The sequence below is a fragment of the Pelodiscus sinensis genome, chromosome 2, assembly GCF_052426305.1.
Source record: "Pelodiscus sinensis isolate ZL-2025 chromosome 2, ASM5242630v1, whole genome shotgun sequence".
Taxonomy (NCBI): Eukaryota; Metazoa; Chordata; order Testudines; family Trionychidae; genus Pelodiscus; species Pelodiscus sinensis.
In genome coordinates this window covers 206,282,338-206,307,442 of record NC_143053.1, presented here as the reverse complement: position 1 = coordinate 206,307,442, position 25,105 = coordinate 206,282,338, and the positions used below count along the sequence as shown (strand labels likewise).

At 41.6% G+C, this 25,105-nt stretch overlaps 1 protein-coding gene across 7 annotated transcripts in view; it reads right to left on the bottom strand.

The window, feature by feature from the left end:
- Positions 1-25,105, bottom strand: part of CRPPA (CDP-L-ribitol pyrophosphorylase A) — a 173,695-nt gene that overhangs the window by 107,913 nt on the left and 40,677 nt on the right. For all 7 annotated transcript variants that reach the window (XM_075922288.2, XM_075922285.2, XM_089776680.1 and 4 more), the window contains 2 exons: positions 19,721-19,825; positions 12,868-12,913 (listed from right to left, as the gene is read on the bottom strand). In XM_075922288.2, the coding sequence (XP_075778403.1) occupies positions 12,868-12,913; positions 19,721-19,825 (151 nt within the window). The remainder of the gene's footprint in view (positions 1-12,867; positions 12,914-19,720; positions 19,826-25,105) is intronic.

Below are 25,105 nucleotides of genomic sequence, written 5' to 3'. Positions count from 1 at the left end.
ATTTATAAATTGCAAGTTAGTTTTTCTTAGGAAATTTTGCAGTAAAAATATTTGAAATATTTTCCAAGTTTTTAATTAATATCTCAAAAATGCTTTAATATAGATATATCAATGAAATTCGGTGTGTGCTATAGCGTTAGAACGTGCTGTCGCTGTTCTACAATATTAATTGTTGGGATGTAATGAGGCTTCACGTTACAAATAAACACATACTAATCTAACTATCTAACTAATCTACACAAGTACCTACTCGCCTAACCTTGGCACAAGGGTGGGAGCAGTCTGCAGTGTTTCCAGATGTCTGATAATTATCTGATTCTTTAATAAAACATATCTCCAAAAAACTTTGTATTTTTGTATCTGTACATTAAATCTTGATTTTGGCCGAAATGAGAATAACTGTGACATACAGGCAGTTCCTGGGTTACATGGATCCGACTTACATCGGATCCCTACTTACAAACTGGGTGAGGCAACCCCGCACTAGCTGCTTCCCCCCAGCAGACCAGGGAGACGCGGAGCGGCTTTTCTCAGCAGACACCTCAGCTTGAGAATAAAGGACTGAGGGAAGTGAGGTGCGGGAGAATAAAACTGAGCTCTGGAGAAATGTTTGGCTAGAGTTTCCCCTACAATATGTACCAGTTCCGACTTACATACAAATTCAACTTAAGAACAAACCTACAGTCCCTATCTTGTACGTAACCCGGGGACCTGTACTACGTAAAGTGGTAAAGTAGATGTTAATATCAATTGTTATACAATCTGAAACTTTTTGGCACCTTTAGGACTTTCTTGCTAAAATATCATTAATTTTGGATTGAAAATGAAAAAAAAACCTGGAGCAGTCACGATTTTCTGTGCTCCGGCTCCGCTCCAGCTCCGGGCAAAAACCTGCAGCTCCACTGCTCCGCGCTCCAGCTCCGCTCCAAAGCCCTGGTTTTTGACAGATACCTGTGTAGCGTTTTTTGTACTTTGAGAATCCAGTGTCGGACCTGAGACTTACTCTTGCCGGCAACATCAGATGACCTCAGACAAATACTGTAGTGCAAACTCTTTTTCACGAAAGTGCAAGTAACAAATGCAAATTTTTTTATTACAGACCTGCACTCAAAAATGAAAATGTAAAACATTACAGCCTGTAAGTCCACTCAGGCCTACGTCTTGTTCAGCCAAATTCTGAGATAAACAAGCTTGTTTACATTTATGGGAGGTAATGCTGTTCGCTTCTTACAATGTCACCAGAAAGTGAGAATAAATGTTTGCATGGCACTTCTATAGCCAGCTTTTAATTGCCGTGATATTACGTGCAAGGTATTTACCGTGAATTAGCGAATATAACCTGCGGGTTACCCACGGGTTACCAACCACATCCCGTCCTCCCCGAAGGGTATACATGTCCTCGTCTTATGCACGTTGATTTTTACTCATATTAAAAGAAGACAAGACCAACATGATAACATCAGCCTTTTATGAAGGTGGCTGAAGTCTCTGCGGGCTATGTACATCCGCAGGTAATCTATTTTTGTTTTTATACACACGATAAAAAAACCACAGATAATACACAAGCGCATGTTATACATGGATGCGGGTTATATTTGCTAATTTATGGTATGTGCCAGATATGCTAAATATTAATATACCCCTTCATGGTTGAGCCATCCTTCCAGAGGACATGCTTCCATGCTGATGACACTCCTTAAAATATTAGAGTGTTAATTAAATTTGTGACTGAACTCCTTTGGGAGAACTGTATGTCTCCTGCTCTGTTTTACCCATATTTTGCCATATAAATTCATGCTGTAGAACTCTCAGATTCTGACCCAGCATGTGTTTATTTTAAGAACAGTTCCACTGTTCATTTTAAGAATATTTTCACTTACCTTCAGGGCTCGACAATCTATGTAATCTACTCGCCCATGGCGAGTAGATTACAACCCGGAAGAGCCGGGCTTGGGCGATCTGCGCATGTGCAGATTGACGGACAGCGTGGCTGGCGAGCAGGGCTTGCCAAGGCTCAGCGAGCCCTGCTTACCTTCATGCCTCCAGTTCCCATCGCAGACACATTTTTCAATCTATTGTATACAGCCAAGCCCTAAGATACAACTGGATTTGCTCCAGTTTCACAGACAGAGACAAACACCTACAAGATCTTTATAGAGCATTCCTAAAACTGAAATACCCCCCTGGAGAAGTGAAAAAACAAATTGACAGAGCCAAAAAAGTACCCAGACATGAACTACTCCAACCTGAAACGTATTCTTTCCAATAACCATGCTACACAGCTACATCATAAACATCCAGGAACCCATCCCTGCAATCAGCCATGGTGCCAACTCTACCCACATATCTATACAAGCAAACTCATTACTGGAGCCAACCATATGAGCCACCAAATTAGAGGCCAATTCAACTGCACATCCAGTAATTTAATCTATGCCATCAAATGCCAGCAATGCCCCACTGTAATATATACTGGACAAACTGGACAGTCCCTACGTGAAAGAATTAATGGACACAAATCAGATATCCGTAAAGGGAACATACAAAAGCCTGTGGGGGCACACTTTAATCTCCTTGGGCATGCATTAACAGATTTCCAAGTGGCTGTTTTGTTACAAACCAATTACAGGAGCCAAATACACAGGGAAGGACTGGAGCTTCAGCTCATTTGCAAGTTCAATTTTCACACTCTGGATTAAACAAAGATACTGGATGGTTAGGTCATTACCTACCTATCAAACAATGAGGGCAACAATGGTTCTTTGTCTTTGAAGAATCTCATGATACCATCTAGATGTTTCATCAGTCTTTAGCAAACAACAAAATGTCAGGAAACACTTAATTAATGGTTCTTATCTGCCCCCTTTGACTATCTAGTCTTTAGGTGCTTATAGATTCGGCTTTCCCTTGATATATTTTTTATCCACTGCCTTTTCTTGCCTTCTCCCTCCCCCCCGCACAATCTCCCCTATTTATTTTTGTCCTAGACATCTAACACCCCGGTCATCTGAAGAAGTGGGCTGTGTCCACGAAAGCTCATGATACCATCTACAAGTTTTGTTCGTCTATCAAGTGCTACCAGACTATTTGTTGTTTTTTCAGTTTACTTTCACTGGAAACTGTCGGAGGGAGGGAGGGAGGGAGAGAGAGAAAGAGAGAGATTTTTCATGATTGCTATAGCACTTGACCCAAGGTTTAAGAATCTCAAGTGCTTTCCAAAATCTGAGAGCGATACTTTTAGAAATTTTAAAGGAGCAACATTTCAGAACCCAAACCACCAAAAAAGAAAATCAACCTTCTATTGACTTGGATGATGAATATGAACGTGGGTCGGTTTGCACTTATTTGGCTCATTATTGAGCAGAACCCCGTCATTAACAAGGATATATGTCATCTGGAATGGTGGTGGAAGCATAAATCTTTAGTGCATCTAGTAAGTAAATACCTTGTGACATAGCTACAACAATGTTATATGAATATCTGTTGTTGCTTTCAGGTGACACTGTAACAAGAAGCAGGTAGCATTATCTCCTGAAAACATAAACAAATGTGTTTGTCTGAGCGACTTGCTGAATAAGATGTAGGACTGAGTAGTTTGTAATCTCTAAAATGATTATATTATTTTTATGTAATCTTTTGTACCTAATTCTGCATTTGTAAATTCAACTTTCATGATAAAGAGATTGCACTACAGTAATTGAAAAATATTATTTGGCTTGTTTTGGCAAATATTTGTAATAAAATTAAAGTGAGCATTGTACACTTTCTAACTGTTTTAACTGACTTGAATATATTTAAAAAATTAAACAGTCAAAAAATATTTAAATAAATGACATATTATTTAACAGTGCAATTAATCATGATTGTTTTAATCACATAATAAATAATAATAATTAAGAATGCAGTTTATGGCTTACTAATAAGCTGCATAATATCAACATTTCAAAGCAGAAATTCTGTCTCTAATTTTAGGATTCAACAAGATTTTTTGTAGAGGATTGTTTTTGTTATTTTTAACAAATATGTTTAATGCAAGTCGTCTTATTTAACAGAATGTTATATCCTTTTGATGCTCAGTTAATAGGTATATTGAAATTTGTTTGTATTGTCTTCTGGGTGCCTCGTACACAAGGAAATAAAAGATTATAAATGTGCAGTATAATTACACTGAAAACAAATCTGTACCACACCTTTAATGACAAAAAAATTAAATTAGCACTGAGGGATTAAAAGAATATATAAAAATATGCCCTGAATGCACATCAAGATAACACTGAATATAAAGATATATACTGGCTTTACATGGAAAGCTTTTAAATATTTAAACTCCAAATGATAAATTCATTCCAATGCCTTTAACATTGTCTAAGAAACCTTTCCCTCCCTCTCAATGACATATGATCAAGCACATCAGTATAAAGGGAAAACACAGAAAAAAAATAAATTTAAAACCTGCTTATTCCTATGGAGTTAGTGTTCATGTAAAATGAATGAGATGTGATAATTTAGAAGAATTTTTTATTAAAATTAAAACTGAAATAGAGGGATGTGCTAACAGGGACAGTTTTACTCATGAATGACCACAGGTGGCAGCTCCTGATCTCCATGAGTTTTCAAAGATAATGGCCAATGGCTCTGCAATCACATCTGCCAACTCCCTCAGCACCCTCAGATGCATTAAATCTGGCCCCATTGATTTGTGTATGTCCAACTTTTCTAAATAGTTCTTAACCTGTTCTTTCTCCATCGAGGGCTGCCACCTCCTTCCCATACTGTGTTGCCTAGCACAGTAGTCTGAGAGCTGACCTTGTCTGTGAAGACAGAGGCAAAAAAAGCACTTAGTACTTCCGCTTTTCCCACACCATGGGTATGTTTAGACTACATGCCTCTGCCGACCACGGCATGTAAATTAGACATACCAACATAGTCAATGAAGCGGGGATTTAAATATCCCTCGCTTCATTAGACTAAAAATGGCCGCTGTGCTGTGCCAGCTCAGCTGTTTGTCAGCACAAACTGGCAGTCAAGACGGGGATCGGTCGGCAATGAAAGCCTTTGCCGACCGATTCCTTATGCCTCGTGCAATGAAGTTTACAGGATCAGTCGGCAAAGGCTTTCCTTGCCGACCGATCCGCGTCTTGACTGCCAGTTCGTGCCGACAACTAAGCCGGCACAACGTGGCGGCCATTTTATTCTAATGAAGCAAGGGATATTTAAATCCCTGCTTCATTGACTATGTCCGTATGTCTAATTTACATGCCTCGGTCGGCAGAGACATGTAGTCTAGACATACCCCATCTGTCACTAGGTTACCTCTCTCATCCAGTCATCTGTTCAAGTATTAACTTGTTGTAAACTTCCTTTTTGTGTTTAAGCTCACCAAGGATTTTACTAGTAAACCACACTGATTATCTACCATATGTGCTTTTCTTACTGCGCATCGGGATGGCTTATTCCTATCTTCAGTAAGGCTTCTTTAAAATACTGTGAGCTCTCCTGGATTCATTTCCCCTTCATCTCAGGGGATCCTGCCCATCAGTTCCCTGAAGGAACTTCTTCATAGAACACAACAAACCAAACTTATCACTGTCCACTTCACAACACATAACACTACACACAAAAAACTGTCAAACTTGACACTGCCCATACTGTATATTTGAGAGAGTTTGTCTGTCTGCAAGCAAGTGAGTCTGTCTATCCGTCCATCTGTTTGTTCAAGAACTTCTTCTAAATGATAACAGCTAGGAACACTACATTTGGAATACATCTTATAATTTAAAACAAGGTAAGGGTTTGATAGTGCCAGGACAATGGGACGTTCATGGAATGCTATTGTTTTTCATAACACAGAAAGAAAGAGGGTTGCTAGCAGGGACAGTTATACTGTATAATGACCACAGTGGGTGAGCAAGGGGCCAGAGATGTAACCCCAATGGGACAGCAAGGACGGAGGTAAGGTTCCCGTGCTGGTGTTAGACATGACTGGCCCATCCCTCCTATTCTGGCCTCCATCTCCCACAGCTGGAGCCCAAACAATTCCCCCCTGACCTTGGCCCCAGCGCCAAACAACTGGGGGAGGAGAGGTCAGACCCCAGCCCTGGTGAGCTGAAGCCACCACCCATAGCACCTGGGCAGCCACAGCACTCCCGAGTTGAAGCCCTGAAGCTCAGGCAGCTGGGCAATGTGGCCCCTGCAGCCCCAGGGAGCTATCATCCAGACAGCATGGCTTCCATTATCCTGGACAGCCCCAGGGATCCACCAGGCAGAGAGCGTGGCCCCCACCACCCTGACCATCCCCAGGGAGCCACCAGGCAACTTGGTCTTCACCACCCTAGCCACCAGCAGGGACTCCTTCAGCCCCAGCACACTACCCGTGCTGATGCCATGAGAGAGGTCTGGGATAGGCCTACCACCCTGGGGCAGCCTGAACCCCTCATTCCCATTCCCATCCCAGGGCAAAGAGTTAAATGAAGAAAAACAAAAAATAATTGAGTTAAGGAGACAAGCAATGTCAGGTTAATCTTCTAGTTAGCATGTAAAAAAGGGAAGGAGCAATGTTTGTTGTGTGAGCGAATAAAGAATTTGCTTCCATTCAGCACTATTATGGACACCTATTTCCACAGAGTGGAGACCTGCCATTTGTTAGGATCTGGCCTGCCTTCGAGTCCTGACTGATAGTCCAGCATCCTACACATACCGTATTTTCCGGCGTAAAAGGTGACTGGGCGTATAAGACGACCCCCTAATTTTCTAGTTAAAACATAGGTTTTCGCCTATACTCGCCGTATAAGACTACCCCCCCCCCTTAAGAGGCCAACCGGCAGCGCCCCAGCTGCTCTGCCCCAGGGTCCACAACAAAAGCTCTGGCAAAGCCTCAGAGGCACAGGACCCCGCCGCTGCTGCGGCTTTGCTCCTGGTGCCCCTGGTCTGCTGGGGACCGTCTCCAGCAGACCAGGGACACCGGGAGCAAAGCCTCTGAGGACGCCGGCAGTGGGACAGCCACGGCGCGTCTGGGCTGTCCCGCTGCCGGCTTCCCCCGCGGCTTTGCAAAGCCGCGGAGGGGCTCGGGCAGTGGGGCAGCCCAGGCGCGCCTGGGCTGTCCCGCTGCCGGAGCCCCTCCGCGGCTTTGATCTGCGTCTCCCTGGTCTGCAGACCAGGGAGACGCGGAGCAGCTTTTCTCGCCCCGGAGTACACGGGCGGCGGAACCGCAAGGTCCCGCAGTCCGTGTCCTCCGGGGCGAGAAAAGCCCCGTTCGTACCTGCAAGTCGGGGACTGCCTATATGTTTATACCCGGAGTATAAGACGACCCCCGATTTTTGGGGGATGTTTTTTAGTATAAAAAGTCGTCTTATACGCCGGAAAATACGGTATATCCTTTGATACTCACAGTGTTTTCAGCACCTTTCACATGTCGTTTCCATATAATATGGAACATAAAACTTAGCTCCTGATTTGCATAAACTGGGGCTGGAGGTCTGTCCCTACATTTGTACATGTCTCCAAAATTGTAATTTGTACACACATGCACACAGATGAGGAGCTATCTATCCAGCCAATTATGCATGCAAAATGTTCAATCTGTATGTGCACACTGATAAACATGCATGCAAAAGAAGTTATAGAATATCTCTGATTATTAAAAAACATCAGGCTCTAAACACAAAATTCTTCTGGGGAAAACTACTTTTAGGCTTACATGTTTGAACTAGAGTCCAAAGATACTTAGCCTAGGGGCACTATTTCTAATAGAGGTTTTTTAGGATATTTTGTATTATCCAGCTCTCATTTCTAAATGAGTCAGCCTGACTGCAAGATGAGGTTTCCTTACTTATAGGCTATTAAAAAATAGGCATGTGCCACCTTGTCTACATACTCCACAAGTTCATACCTGCTAAACTGTAGAAAAGAATTGATGTTACTGTTTATAAAATGAATGATGCTAGGGTTTTGTGACTTACGCAAGTGAGAAAATAAGTATGATTTAAGAAAAGAGTTTCAGAAGATACTGACTTAAGAAGCTATTTATATGTTACACTCCCCGGCTCTGAATATGAACACTACATTTGTGTTTTCCTTACCTACATCACTGTTCAGTTTGGTGGGCTGGAATTTGTCTGTCATCAAGTCTCATTTATCCAACAGCCAAAAACCTAGTTGTGCTCCTCTGAAGCATTTGGGACTTGTTAGCTTTTCTTGCATAGGTAGAGTTACATTTGTAATGTGGATGACTAAGAAATAGTCACATAATTATTGTCAGATGATGAATTGTGACTTCTTTCACACACTATTCTACAGCCAAATACTTATCTTTACAATGTTTCTTTTATTTAATAATATTAATGTACAATTAAACAATTAATCAAAGGAAAATTATGGAAAAGCAAAAGTATCCTACAATAAATAAAATTGCAAGTCATTATTCAAAAAGTCCATGAGACCATCACTGAAAAGTGTACTAAAAGGAAAACTATTCCCTAGTCAAGCTATGTACAGTATAAGTATAAATCTGACATTTTGGCTCAAAGGATAGACTCTTTAAAGATTTATTCATCCAAGACCATAACTTGAAGCAAAAAAAATATATCATATGTAATCAAAAAGTGAAGACGTCTCCAAAGGCTTTCCTTGCTGACCGATCCCCGCCTTGACTGCCGGTTCATGCCGACAAACAGCTGAGCTGGCACAACGTGGCAGCCATTTTTATTCTAATGAAGCGGGGGATATTTAAATCCCCACTTTATTGACTGTGTCGGTATGTCTAATTTACATGCCTCTGATGACAGAGGCATGTAGTCTAGACATACCCCAGTGTGCTCCATTTCCCTGCATCTCCTTCCATTGCGCCGAGAGCGGAGGTAGGGGGTGACCACTGCTACTGCCCCCCTTCCCACCCCAGTCATCCCTGAAGCCATGTCCGAGAGAGAGAGAGGGTGCCATGGTGTGGTGGGGACAGGGCTGTGGTGGAAGAGATGGGGCTTGAGAAAGAGTAATGGACAGCCACCCTCCACAACTCCTGGACCAGCCTGCACAACTGCTCCAGCCCAGGATGTGGGCTGGGAGTTTGATGCCTCTGGTCTAAAGACAAAGTGCACTACAGAACGTCTAGTATGTGGTAGTAAGGTCCATATAGCTGGTAAGTGTGAGCTAAGACAAAAAGCTGTAGGTTTGCTTGCTGTGCATTATCTTGCATAAAGATATGCCCTAAGGGTGGCATATATAGTGGGTTATGCTCACTTCATATAAATCGGCATAGCTCATTGATTTCAATCAAGATAAACTGATCAAAAAAGACAAATAGCAAGTACTTCATTTAGGATTGCCAGGTAGACCCCGCCAAAAAACCGGCAGAGCTGGCCGGGGGAGGGAGTGTCCGGGGGCCGCGGGACTGGCCGGGAGAAAGCAGGGGGGCAGGGAAGCAGCGCTGGGGAGGATCAGGGGCCGCGAGGCTGAACAGGAGGAAAGGGGGGCAGGAAAGGGGAGGGAAAGTGCAGTCACTGGCCACAGCCGGAGTCCTTCCACCTGCGCTCCCGGCAGGCACTCCCTTTAGTTCGAGCAGAAGCCGGGCGGGGGCGGGGCTGGGAGTCACTCTCCCCGCCCAGCTTTTGCATGGAACCAGAGGCTCCCAGCATGGAGGCGGGGCTGCGATTGGCACTGGGAGCCTCTGGTTGCATGCAGAAGCCGGGAGGAGGTAGTGGCTGAGAGTCCCGGGCCCCGCCCCGCCCGGCTTTTGCATGAGACCACAGGGCTCCCAGCGCCAATCATGGCCTGCTTCATTTAGGAAGCTATTTATTATTATACCTACAAGATAGTTAATTTATGACTTTTATACTGAGTACACACAAAGGTCAGTTTAAAATTTATAAATGTTTGGCTAATATTTCTGTATAGTACTATAGTTAGTACTTCGTATGTACAGGCTTATTCCAAAATGTATTATTAGTAATATAAACTTCCCTGCTTGACTCTTCTATGATAACTGTATTTTTTCCTCCTTCTTACCACTAATACTTGAAGGGAATGGAAAGGTAATATTTAATGCAAAACATAAATTTTTGTAAAAAGAATTTTCAAAGTCTAAGTCCATTAGGAATGCTTTCTCAAAGTTTGCTTAAACTGTTATGGTTTTTAGAAAACAAATAATAATGTATGGGTTATGGGTAAAATACTGCTATACTGTATTTATTAGTGCATTAGAACTCTAACATCAAATTAACTAGAATTTGTGAGCTGGTAAAATAAGGAAGAAATATCAGACAATATAACTAGACAACCATACTACTTTTAATTCCCGTATTTGGTGCCTCGATATTAAGTTTATGCTTCTAATATACATTCAAAAATAGAAAGTAATAACAAATGAGGTGTCCAAGCTAACAGAATGAAAAAGCTAACCAAATAATATAATACTGGAAATAAATACAGATATTTTACCAGTTTGAATAAGATAGGTCCCACTCCCACAAGCCCTCGTGATTTCAGCAGGAGTTCTCACACGCTTACTGTTAAGAGCATGTGTATATGCAGGATCAAAGTAATAAACTGGGGCAAAAAACGGGTAACAGAACAATAGTTAAAGATTATATAATCAGTGATCAGATCTTCAGCTCACAAAAAGTGGCAGAATTCAGCTATGCCATTTTATGTCAACTGAGAAACTAGTCACAGACAGATCCTCCAAGCCCTCCATGAGAGGAATTCACATTAAAATCAGTAGAGTAGAGTGTGTACAGTACTGGGCTTGTGATTTTTACCCTAACATGTTTTGTTTTGATTCTGATTTTATAAATATCCACTTAAAGTAGCATTGTACTTTTGTCACTTGAGCTTATTGAGCCCACCCAAGGCTTTTCTGCATGCTCAGACGGATATAAATTATTAAAAGTGGTTAGAAATGCCAAGAGTAACATAACTGAACTAGATTCACATAAACAATACAAACAGTCCAAAACAGCACTTAATTCAATATGCTAAAAATATCTTGGCTAAAGGATCAATATTTAGCTGTTGTTTTTTTAAACTCATCATACCCAAGTCTCTGAATTATGGGTTTTTTTTTCCATTTTCCACTCATCCTGTACTAATTCACTCTTAACTACCCCATCTATTTCAAGTATATAATGGCAATTTATCCAATAACTGTGATCTTAAATTATGTCCATCTAAACTTTTATTTCCTTTAACATAATTTTAAAGTGAACTATAATTTATTTTTGCATTGCACATGGAGGGCCAGATACTTTATTGCATCAATGGGACTACTTATATGACAGAGCTAAAAATCTCAGGGAGGATTTTCAAGATCTATCAATATTTTGGATTTTTCAAAGTTTTTTAAATACAGTTAAAAATATAACCCTATTGAATTATAAAATGAGCATTAATTTTCTTTCAGCAACTTTTGTGATGTTTTGTGATTTGTGAGAAAAGAATTGTTTAATAATTTTGTGCTAAATTATGGCTTTGCCATGTGCCCAGAGTAAAAAGCAACACACTGTTGGAGCACCCTAGGAGACCACAAGTTTCTATGGTTTCTCCACTGGTCTGGGAGGGAACAAACTGCATCAGATCTATACCTATTGCAATGCAGATTACCTGACAACACTGATGCAGTTTTGCTGTCATGCACATCAGGGAAGAGAGACTCTTACAATGTGGTGGCTCTTAGCCTGTTTCCCCTCCCCTGCTACTACTCATGGTACATGTAGTTAGTGTCTCCTTACTACTTTGGACCAGTGTGCAAAACAAACCATAATTTGGCCCTTTCTTCATCACTGATTATTATGGTAAATGCCCACAAGCTTATTGTGTTCCTAAATATTTTTTCTGGTATGCATTTTTATAACTCCTAAATACATGTACATATCGTGTACATTGTGTAACATATATACATAAAAATTATTATATTGGTACACTATGCTGTGCTATAAATAAACGCCTATATAAATCTGGGTCATTACTCAACCCATCCTCCATGATCATTATTTTCCACAGTCCTGTACTGTGCATATTTGCAGATTCATATTTCCAGATTCTTCAAATTAAGACATACATCTATGTAATGCTTTTTTTGTGATGGTACGGCCCGGAAAGCCATACCGTCACCTATTTTCCCAGCACACAGAAAAGGAATGGCATTTCACCTGTTTTCCTGGGGCGGTATGGCTCCTGATGGAAGCCTGCTCAGGATGCGCGGCATTTTGGCTCTTAAAGGGGCTGCGACCGCATTTCGGCCCCCAGTGCGGGGGGGTTTGTTTTGTGTTTTTGTTGTTTTGCTCAGCAAGTTTACCCTGGAGTACTGTCACCTTTTTTGTCTTACAAAAAAAGCACTGCATCTATCTCACAGGTTGTCAGAACATGAATGGTCATCATTTACTTTATAAACAAGATCCACATAAAGTAGTTTTACTCATAACTGCTTGTATAGGAAATGAGGACACAGCATCTTCAAATGTGAAGGGTATTTATCCGGTGAAGTTAGTTTCACATATAATTGGAGCAGATATGCTATAATTTTCATATATGTATCATTCATGTAATTCTATTGAATTCTCACTTGTACTTTGTTTTTTATTTATAAACATAGAATATTTATTTATATTTATTTATAAATGTATTTTATTTATGAATGTAGAATGTTTTGCTGCCATGGTAACAATCAATAAGTGTGTGTTAGATATCATAGTGTAAATAGCATTAATGTTGCTACAGTATTATCTGTAAAAAAAATTAAAAATAAATTTAATATTTTAAAAGAACTAACCAAAATAGACAGATTGTTATTGTTTCTTATGATCATAGACTTAGAACAGTCATACTAACTTCATTTGAAAATTATATGAACTGAGAGTCACCAGGACAAACACATACCTTTAATAATTGATTCAGCAGCATATAGATCCCTCTTGTAGGTCACCTAAAGGACAGATAAACCTCATTAGACTTAACACAGCAGGAAGGAATGTAAAACCAATAAAATAGTACCCCAAAGGCAATTCTTTACATTTGAAGTACCATAAACAAATGATTTAGTCAATTTCTTAATTATAGAAATACCACTGGGAAATATGAGAACAAACATTATGGAAATCACAAGAGACACTATAGAATCATACTCTGTTTTTATAGTAATAGAGATGTAGCTATGTTAGTCTAGTCTAGCTGAAACAAAAAAAAACAGAACTATGTAGCACTTTAAAGACTAACAAGATGGTTTATTAGGTGATGAGCTTTCGTGGGCCAGACCCACTTCCTCAGATCAAATTGTGGAAGAAAATAGGCATGACCATATATACCAAAGGGATACAATCAAAAAAAGTGAACACATACAAAAAGGACAAATCAAACTTCAGAACAGAGAGGGGATGGGGGGGGAGGTAAATGTCTGTGAGCTAATGATATTAGAGGTGATAATTGGGGAAGACAGTATCAGACAGTATCACAAAGAAAAAACAGTTTCTTGCCATTTCAACCAGAAAGGGCATTGTCTCAACGACTTGATTACCTGCATCCTGCTTCAAAGGCATTTTAACTCCAGACTTGAAAGAGAAACCTCTGAACTGTCATTCATGCTTAAATTTGACACTTTACGCCGGGGTCTTAACAAATACGCTAATTATCTTACCCATTACAAAGATAGCGTCCCCAATTATCACCTCTAATATCATTAGCTCACAGACATTTACCTCCCCCCCCCCATCCGCCCTCTGTTCTGAAATTTGATTTGTCCTTTTTATATGTGTTCACTTTTTTTAGACTCATAGACTTTAAGGTCAGAAGGGACCATTATGATCATCTAGTCTGACCCCCTGCACAGTGCAGGCCACAAAATCTCACTCACCCCTCCTAGAATAATCCTCTCACCTATATCTCAGATATTGAAGCCTTCAAATACTTTGAAGACCCCAAGATGCAGAGAATCCTCTAGCTGTGATCTATTTCCCATAAATCCATGTTGACGCCCTTCATCAGGTCCTGATGAAATGCATCCCAGGATACTCAAGGAGCTGATAGAGGAGGTATCTGAGCCTTTAGCTATGATCTTTGAAAAATCATGGAAGACAGGGGAGATTCCCGAAGACTGGAAAAGGGCAAATATTGTGCCCATCTATAAAAAGGGGAAGCCATGAGGAATTCCTGGACAGTATTCCTGTGGAGTCCACGGAAGTCACTGTCCTAGGATGTGGGACTGTTGACCAGCCACTTATGGAGGAGGCGGTGGTGCAGGGTGAGCACTGGCAGCTGGTTACTTCCGGCAGCAGGCAGTGTTCCACCCCTGCTCCTAACCCTCCCACTGTGTTGTTACATAACCGTTACACTTTACTTTCAGCAGGAGACAAAGAGTCACCCCCCACAGTGGAGGAGACCAGGCCTTGCACCACCAAGGTTGAGCAGTCTCCTGCCACCACTGAGAGGAGGAAACGTAGGGTAGTGGTGGTTGGAGACTCTCTTCTGAGGGGAATGGAGGCACCCATCTGTCGCCCTGACAGCTCATCTCGAGAGGTATGCTGTCTGCCAGGGGCCCGTATCCGAGATGTTACGGAGGCATTGTCGAGGATTATCCGGCCCTCTGACTACTACCCCATGCTACTCATCCACGTGGGCACAAATGATACTGCCAGGTGTGACACTGAGCAGATCAAGTGTGACTACAGAGCTTTGGGAGTACGGGTGAAGGAGTTTGGAGCGCAGGTGGTATTCTCTTCTATCCTTCCTGTCAAAGGTAGGGGCCCGGGCAGAGAGAGGTGCCTCCTGGAGGTGAATGCCTGGCTGCGACGATGGTGTCGCCAGGAGGGATTCGGCTTCCTTGATCACGGGGTGCTCTTCCAGGAAGGACTGCTTGGCGGAGATGGAGTTCACCTTTCCAGGAGCGGGAAGGCCTTGTTTGGACACAGACTGGCTAACCTTGTGAGGAGGGCTTTAAACTAGGTACGTCGGGGGCAGGTGAGCAAAGCCCACAGGTAAGTGCTGCATGTGCGGGACTGGGAGATGGGTTGGAAATAGGGGAGACTACGGCCTATAATGGCAAGGAGAAAGGAGGGTCAGGGCACAACAGGGAGGCAAGAGCAAATCAGTAACTTAGATGCCTATATACAAATGCGAGAAGTATGGGTAATAAGCAGGAAGAACTGGAATTGCTAACCAATATATACAACTATGATATCATTGGTATTACAGAAACCCGGTGGGATGGGACGCATGATTGGAATGTTGGTATGGAAGGGTACGGCTTGCTCAGGAAGGACAGACAGGGAAAAAAGGGAGGAGGGGTTGCCTTGTATATTAAAAATGTACACACTTGGACTGAAGTGGAGATGAACGTAGGAGATAGCTGTGTAGAGAGTCTCTGGGTTAAGCTAAAAGGGGTAAAAAACGAGGGTGATGTCATGCTAGGAGTCTCCTACAGGCCACCTAGCCAGGTGGAAGAGGTGGATGAGGCCTTTTTTAAACAATTAACAAAACTATCCCAAGCCCAAGATTTGGTGGTGATGGGGGACTTCAACTATCCAGACATATGTTGGGAAACTAACACAGCGAGGCACAGGCTATCCAATAAGTTTCTGGACTGCATTGGAGACAACTTTCTGTTTCAGAAGGTTGAAAAAGCTACCAGAGGAGAAGCTGTTCTGGATTTGGTTTTAACAAATAGGGAGGAACTAGTTGAGAACTTGAAAGTGGAAGACAGGATAGGGGACAGTGATCACGAAATAATAGAGTTCATGATCTTAAGGAAAAGTAGAAGGGAGATCAGCACAATTGAGGTAATGGATTTCAGGAAGGCAGATTTTGATAAGCTCAGAGAACTTGTAGGTAAGGTCCCATGGGAAGCAAGACTGAAGGGAAAAACAACTGAGGAGAGTTTGAAATACTTCCAAGGGACGTTGTTAAGGGCCCAAAAGCAAACAATTCCGCTGTGTAGGAAAGATAGAAAATATGGCAAAAGACCAGCTTGGCTTAACAAGGAGATCTTGCACGATCTCAAAATAAAAAAGGAGTCCTATAAAAAATGGAAACTAGGACAACTAACAAAGGATGAATATAGCAAGCAACACGGGAATGCAGGGGCAAGATTAGAAAGGCAAAGGCACAAAATGAGATCAAACTAGCTACAGGCATAAAGGGAAACAAGAAGACCTTTTATAAATACATTAAAAGCAAGAGGAAGACCAAGGACAGGGTAGGCCCACTGCTTAGTGAGGAGGGAGAAGCAGTAACAGGAAACTTGGAAATGGCGGAGATGCTCAATGACTTCTTTGTTTCGGTCTTCACCGAGAAGTCTGGAGGTGTGCCTAACGTAGTGAATACAAGCAGAGAGAGGGTAAGTTTAGAAGATAGGATACACAAAGAACAAATTAAAAATCACTTAGGAAAGTTAGATGTCAGCAAGTCACCAGGTCCTGATGAAATGCATCCCAGGATACTCAAGGAGCTGATAGAGGAGGTATCTGAGCCTTTAGCTATGATCTTTGAAAAATCATGGAAGACAGGGGAGATTCCCGAAGACTGGAAAAGGGCAAATATTGTGCCCATCTATAAAAAGGGGAATAAGAACAACCCAGGAAACTACAGACCGGTCAGTTTAACGTCTGTCCCAGGGAAGATAATGGAGCAGGTAATTAAGGAAATCATATGCAAACACTTGGAAGGTAATAAAGTGATAGGGAATAGCCAGCATGGGTTTGTGAAGAACAAGTCATGCCAAACTAATCTGATAGCTTTCTTTGATAGCATAACGAGGCTTGTGGATAAGGGAGAAGCGGTGGATGTCATATACCTAGACTTTAGTAAGGCATTTGATACGGTCTCGCATGATATTCTTATTGATAAACTAGGCAAATATAACTTAGATAGGGCCACGATAAGGTGGGTGCATAATTGGCTGGATAACCGTGGTCAGAGAGTTGTTGTTAACGGTGCTAAATCCTGCTGGAAAGGGATAACAAGTGGAGTTCCGCAAGGGTCTGTTTTGGGACCCGTACTGTTCAATATCTTCATCAATGATGTAGATATTGGGATAGAGAGTACGCTTATTAAGTTTGCAGATGATACCAAACTGGGTGGGGTTGCGACTTCTTTGGAGGATAGGGACATAATTCAAAATGACCTTAACAAGTTAGAGAAATGGTCAGAGGTAAACAGGATGAGGTTTAATAAAGAGAAATGCAAAGTGCTCCACTTAGGAAGGAACAATCAGTTCCATACATACAAGATGGGAAGCGACTGTCTAGGAAGGAGCATGGCGGAAAGGGATCTAGGGGTCATAGTGGACCACAAGTTGAATATGAGTCAACAGTGTGATGCTGCTGCAAAAAAAGCAAATATGATTCTAGGTTGTATCAACAGGTGTGTTGTAAGCAGAACTCGTGAAGTCATTCTGCTGCTCTACTCTGCACTAGTTAGGCCTCAGCTGGAGTACTGTGTCCAGTTCTGGGCGCCACATTTCAAGAAAGATGTTGAGAAATTGGAAAGGGTACAGAGAAGAGCGACAAGAATGATTAAAGGTCTAGAGAACATGACCTATGAAGCCAGGCTTCATGAACTGGGCTTGTTTAGTTTGGAAAAAAGAGGATTAAGGGGGGACATGATAGCGGTTTTCAAATATCTAAAAGGGTGTCACAAGGAGGAAGGAGAAAATTTGTTCCTCTTGGTTTCTGAGGACAGGACAAGGAGTAATGGGCTTGAAGTGCAGCAAGGGAGGTTTAGATTGGACATTAGGAAAAAAATTCCTAACTGTCAGGGTGGTCAAATATTGGAATAAATTGCCAAGGGAGGTGGTGGAATCTCCCTCTCTGGAGATATTTAAGAACAGGTTAGAAAGACATCTGTCAGGGATGGTGTAGACAGAGCTTGGTCCTGCCTTGAGGGTGGGGGGCTGAACTCGATGACCTCTCGAGGTCCCTTCCAGTCCAATGATTCTATGATTCATCGTATTACCCTCCTTTAATTCTGTATTAATACAATCCTGTATCGGCCATTGTCTATTTTGTTCAGAACTAATGTCAGGAGAATAAATCTTTAGTTACCTAGGTTATCCCATTTACGATATTTTAAATATTGGCACAATATTTGCTTTCTTCCAGTTCCCTGGAATTTCCTCAGTGATCCAAGACTTACTGAAAAATTAATACTTATGCTCCAGAGATCTTCTTAGCCAGCTCTTGTTAAAACTTGAAGATGTGAGTTGTCTGGGTGTAATTTTAAAGTGTCTAGTTATAGCAGCTGCAGGTTAGTATCCTCAGATGCTGTCAGAGTGAAATATATTATCATCTGATACATATACATCCTTTGGCTTACTACCAACTTTCTCCCATTGGTTTTATACATACATTTTTTTATAGCTGTCTTAACTTGCCCTTTAAGCCAGGACTGGTAGTCCTTCCTTAATTGTGGATTTGTAGCCTTTGGAGCATCTAGTCAACTGTTCTTAAGCAATTCCCAATATCATTAACACTTTTCTGATTAAATTCTACCTTTCTGCTGATTTGGCTCATAATTGTTTTCAGCTTTGTGAATGATTCTCACTCCAAAAATGAGTACAAGCTTTGAAAATAAAATTATTACATAAAGCATTTATAGAACAAAGGTAGCAAATAGCAGTGCTCACATTTAAAAGTGTTACTAAGAGTAGTTATTAAACAAAAGCAATCATGATCTAGATAAGTCAGATAAAATGACCTGACATAATTAAAAGGAACAGCATTACATGCACGTAAAAATCATCTTTTCTATGGTTACATCAGTTAAGCCATAGTTTAATGAGATGTAAACAGCATTCCAAATAATGAAAGGGTGGTGGAAAGATGGCAGAACTGCTCTGAGGTAATATCAGATAAGGAATATTCCTAAAACAAGATTTTCAGATTGCGTCACCCTCATCTCAAGAGGTGGGATGGAAAACTTGGCTTACTAAGGATGTCTCTCTGTTAGTAAAAAAACCCAACAAATGGTCTGGTAGCACTTTATAGACTAACAAAACATGTAGGTGGTATCATGAGCTTTCATGGGTTGGTTTTTTTCCTATAACAGACTAACTCGGCTACCTCCTGAAGTCTCTGTTAGTAGCAGCTCTCTGTTTTATCATCAGTTTAGTGAAGCAGCTTTTGGGTGAGTACCTTGAGATTGGCCAAAACTGCTACAAATGTCTCTTCAAGAATTAAAGAACTGAGAAAGGACATTTTTTCCTCAGACAGAATCCAAAGATACTGAAGATTATGGACAAAACAAAGCTGTTCTAAAAGAATATCCGTTGATGGATTGTGGCTTACTAAGGATCTAGAAACCTCTACAAAAATGTGTGGAGCAGAGTCAGAGAGGAAGACTGTTTTAGCATTTTTAATTACTTAAAACTGTTTCCCATTGTATAAGGGACAACAGGCTGCAGACATCCTATTCTAGATACTTTGAAATTTCAAAAACCCTTTGAAGCATTATTATTGTGTCAGTTCTCCTTAATTAGGGTGGAGTTATTTTCCTCTGGTGGAAGTAAAAAGACTGATGTTGATTCCTCTGGAGACATATCAGTTCTTGGATGTGTAATGTAACTCATCACAACACCAAAATGCTTCATAGAAAAGCCAGTAATAATACATTAGACAATCACTGTTTGTAACTGGCTAATGCTAAGTGCATTAGTGATATTTTAAAATTTTACAGAAATGACTAAAATGAACATTCAGGGCCTAAGAATGAATGAATGAATGAATGAAAGAAACATTGCTCTTACCTTCCAGAGGTCAGGTGATCCCTCTATAAGTTTGGCATTTGTTTTACAGTATTTTAGAGCCAAATGCAAACATTCCGTCCCATAATCCAAGTCATAATCACTACACTGTATCAATTAAAACAAAAACAAATTTGTGTTATTACAGTTAAGAGTATAATCATCACATTAATGGTCAAAGTGACAAAATATTTTTCTAGTTTAACCACATTTGGTGTCCTTACAATTCCATCCGCAGCACTGGCACCTTAACTTGTGTAGGTTAGGGGACAGGTGGCTTGGCAAAGCCACGCTAGGAAACATACCTTGTTCACACTATGCCAGACTTTAGTAATTTACATACTTTCACGACTCGAGATAGCCTTTGTGCACCATTAGGTGCTAATCTTTGATGATCAGAAGTTCAAGTTATGAAAAGTTGCTGTTGAGGCCTTGATTTTTAAAGGGAATTATTGAAATATCAATTTAACAGTTAACTTCACAAACACTGGGGTACTCTGTAGCTGGCAGTGGAAGAATGGGCATTTTCATTCAAAAGACAAAATGGGCAATGTATTTAAAGTATGGGAAAATGGGAAAATGAAGGAGTTAAATGAGATTTTATATATCCCTTACATATCTGTGCATCCATGGTCAAACACATACAGAACCCTACAGTAATACGGCTCCATGTTATAACCACAAGTTTTCACATGAAGTTGTTATGCTTAAAAGAAGCACACATGTTATGCTTAAAAGAAGCCCCAACGCTGAGCTTCCCCTCCCCATTTATCCCCTTGCTTCCCCCTTCCAGATCCCTCCTCCCAGGTTTCCCTCTCTTCTCCCCTGTCCTGCCTCCTTTCTCCAGTCTCACCAGAGTTTCATTCCCCCCCCTCCCCAGTTTTATTAAATAAAGAGAGTTTGCATTCATGAAAATGTGTATTTTATTTTACATCAGGAAGGGGGGCTAGGAAGGGGTAATTGAAAGGACATGAGGGAGGAATGAGGCACAAGCCCCCAATGGCGCAGACCAGGGAGGCTCTTAGTTCTCCTCAGGGTGGAAGCTCTCCCGCAGAGCCTCCTGGATACTGACAGCCCCCCGACAGACCTCCCAGATGGCAGCCTGCAGAAAGTGCAGCCAGGCTCGCAGCAACGCGTCCAAGAGAAGCACCGGAGTGCCCAGGAGCGGCTCTGGCTCCATGTTGCCGAGTGCTGTGGTGTCCCAAGTGAGGGCAACCAGAGCACGCAGAGACAAAATGCTTTGCTGTCCCTCATCAAAGTAAACAAACAAGCAGGGAAACCTGAGAACTGGCTGTTGGGGGGGGGGGGGGGGGAAGAGGGAGAGGGGTGTCCCTTTCAGCACAGACCTCAGAAAGCCTCAGGCAGCAGCCCCAAGTAGTTAAGTCCTGACCTGGAGCCCTGCTAGAACTGCCAGCCTTAAATGACACTCAGTGTGGACGTGCTATTTTATAGCAAAATGCTATTTCGAAATGCATTTTGTGTGTAGACGCGTTATTTCAAAATAAGATAAGAATGGCATAGGAGACAACACTGCAGAAGAAATTCCCCACGTGGCTAGATTATGTTCTAAGTGTCTAGACCAGGGCCAAGAATCTAGCAGATATCCTATATACAAGTTTCACTATGAAATTAGTTTTCTTTAGATTTGGCGGGGATTGCAGAAGTGCCACGCTCAGTTTAGAGAAGTTATTTGTCATGTTCAGTTTTAAAAATACAGAGTTAAGGTAAATGGTTTTAAATTCTGACTTCATACATCGCTCAGTTATAGCTGCAAATGCTCCAAAATAACTGAAAATATTATCCAAAATAAAAAAAGTTCACATTAGAGCCCATCGAAAAATATATAGAAAACGTTTTCCTTTTCCAATCTCTGAGTAATTAAAATATGGCATGATTACACAATTAATTGTGGCGTACAGCAATTTAGAAGCAGAAAACCAAAGCAGAACATTTTAACACTACAGCCACTCCCCAAGTTACGAACAAGTTAGGGACCAACACCTGGTCCATAACTCGAAGTGTTCATAACTTGGATTCCATAGAGTTACATGGCAACCACGCTGTTCGTAAGCTCAGATTGCCGTTCATAACTCGGATCTGCATTTACGACCACTTTGATCGTAAGTGCGGATGGTCGTAAGTGGAGGTGGTCATAACTCAGGGAGCAGCTGTACTGTAAGCAGAGAAGAATGAAGCCAAATTATTTATACTCATTTACTTATTTACACCTCAGTATTAGCATATAAGTACCATAATCAGGGAGTATGAAATGAGAATTTTATAGGGCGACAGAAAAAGTAATCTGATACATTTATTTTTTATTCCCTTTTCCCCTTTCTTTTCTTATTCGGTTTAGGGAAGGAAAAAAACCAATAATGCCTAACACGGCAGTTGTGAATGTCTTTAAAGTCTGTTAGATTGATTTCAGAAGAAAGGAGCGACAATTCTATAATGTGACTCACAATAGTCTTATATTTCCTTAATCAATTTAATTATATAGGGTACAGCTACATTTAAAATGCTAGAGAGGCACAGCTGCAGCAGCTACATTGTAGGCAATCACTATAGCAACAGGAGTACTCTCCTGTTGCTGTAGTTAATTCACCTCTCCAAGAGGGGTGTCCAGGGACCAGCCCCTTTGAATGGTCCAAAAGTGCCCAAAGTCAGGGTCCATATTCGCTTTCCACCAGGCAAACAGGACCCTGCAGGCTCAGTCCCAGAGTACGATTCCCTCTATTAAGGTGAATACGGCCCTGTAGGCCTAATTCTCAAAGTATAGCCCCCATTATTAGGGTGAATACAGCCCTGCTGGCCTAGTCCCAAAGTACAGCCCCTTCTAACAGGGTAAATATGGCCTTGCAGGCCTAGTCAGATACTCACTCACTCCCCTCTCTCAAGGTCACAATGGCCTAGCAGTCCAGTCCAAAGTAAGCTTCCCCAAATGCTAGGGAGCTGGATTGTTCTGGGACAGAGAGGTAGGGGGACCCAGGCCCTCCCACTCCACCGGGTCCCAGCCCAGGGCCCTATTGGCAGTGGCAAATTCCGCTACCAGCTCGGCGGGGATGCGGGGCGGAACATGCCGAGCTCCCAGAGGACAATCCTCTGCCCTGGGCTACTTCCTACACCTCCTGGTGCGCTGCTCCGTTCTCGGGGTGTTGCTCGGTGGGTCAGTCCCCTCTGGACGGCCTCCCTGGCGGGGGCTGTCGCTACTGCCGCTGTGGCTGCTCTGGAGCTTGGACCGGAGCTCCTTCCCCTCTGGTGGTCAGCCCCAACTGAATGGCTCCCTGGCTTTTATACCCTGGCTCCCCTGGGAGCATGCCCAGCAGAGCCATGGGGGTGGGGCCCTTTCAGCCAGCTGGGCCTGGGCAACTCCCTGCTGTTCTGTGTGGGGTAGGTACACCCAATCACAAGTTTTTCCATTGACCTAGCACTGTCTACAGTGGGGGCTAAGTCAGCCTAGCTATGTCTCTCAGGGCATGTCTATACTGCAGCGTTATTTTGAAATAATTCACGTTATTTTAAAATAAAGTGAGTGTCTTCACAGCAAGCCCATTATTTTGAAATAATTTCGAAATAACGTGTCTTATTCCAAATTCTGTAACCCTCAATTTACAAGGAATAATGTCCATTTCAAAATAGTAATTTTGAAATAGAGCATGTGTAGATGGCCCAATTAGAGTTATTGCAAAATAACTGGCCTCCAGCGATTCTCATAGCTGCCCTGCTGCCCACTCTGTCCACACTCATCAACATTCTATAAATCCCCTTGCCCTACAGCCCCTAAAAGTGCAGTAACAGGGAAAACAGTTTGTGGCATGACGCGAGCCCTGCTAGTACTTTGCCACGCAGCAGCGCCTTGCTCTGCCTTGTGCCAACATTGCTCCTTAATTTAAATAACTCTTCTCCCTCACTGGCATGTGTCCCTCTGCTGTATTTTTGAGAGCAAACATATCTCCTGTCAACCTTCATTTTGCTACGCTAAACAAGACAAGCTCCTTAAGTTTCCTCTTGTAAGACACATTCTCCATACATCTGATAATGTTAGTAGCCATTCTCCACACCTGTTCCATTTTGAGTCCATCTTTCTTAAATGTGGGAGACTTGTGCAAAACCCCCTCTTGCGCAAGAGCTGTTCTTCCTGAAAAAAACACGGAAGAACGTCTCTTGCGCAAAAGTGTCTTGCACAAAAGCAGAGCCTCATTTACATATTTTTTCCACAAATTGGGAGCAGTATAGACATAGCTGAATGTTTAAAATGAGAATATGAAGAAATCATTTAGTACCAGTCTCACAAAAAGAGTGAGCAGCACTGATTTCTGAGCCCCCATATATCCTTTCCAGAATTTTTCTTAGCTTTGTTTTTCCTAGTTTAGTCACATCATTCCTTTTTAAACAAGTAACAACAAAAACAAGTAGAAAAAGACTAAGTGGAAAATCACAGTCACTTCAGGTGACAAAGAGAATGTCAGCAGTCCATGGTTCTTCAGAAAGTCCACAATGAATTACAATATGTCAACATACAGAGAAGTGGGTTTCCCCATTATCCGTGTCCTCAGTTCTGTCACTCGATCTACTGCTTGGTGTCCACTGCTTTACACACTAATGCAGTGAAAGAATTCCTGCCAAGAGGTAAGTGAAGAAATCTCATACTCCAAGGCACCAACTTTTTGGAGATCCCTGGATGACAGGCAACTTCCACAAGTTGATATGTGAAGAGGAGATTGGATTCTGGAGTGCTCTGAGTGTAAAGTGAAGCAAATATTGAGGGGATAATGGTGAAACAGTTAAGTTTTCATTAGAATCTCCTGCTCCAGTTTTTTCAGTTCAATAAAGATATTAATGCAATGCATTTATTCGTTGGAAAGTAAAAACCAAGATTGTATTCACATATGTATCATGATCAGCCATTAATCAATGTATCTAATGAATCTGATCACGTATTATGATGGATGGAATATTTTATAGTTTCACATAAATTAACTTAAATTTGCAAAATTAGGATTTTCTAATATATTAGCATATCCCACTGTCCATGATTACACCACTCATGCACAAGATTGCCTCCCCGAATTCCCACCACTTACTGCAATGATTCATTAAGATAGTTAAACATCTAACTTCAAGCATGTCAGTTCACTAGTTTATGTATTTTGTTGAACCAAAGCCTAAACTTTAAATCAATAGGAATCTTTCCAATGGGCTCTGGATTAGGCCCTTAATAAATCCTGGAGTGGAGGAGAGCTTTGCTTAAGCTGTCTTCACCCATGAAGTGGAAGATGTCATGGGAAAAGAGCTAAATAAGGGACAAAGATTACAGCAAAAACATAAAAAATAAAAGGAAATGAAATTAAATAACTATAATTGCTAATTGTATGACTGAGTTTTCTG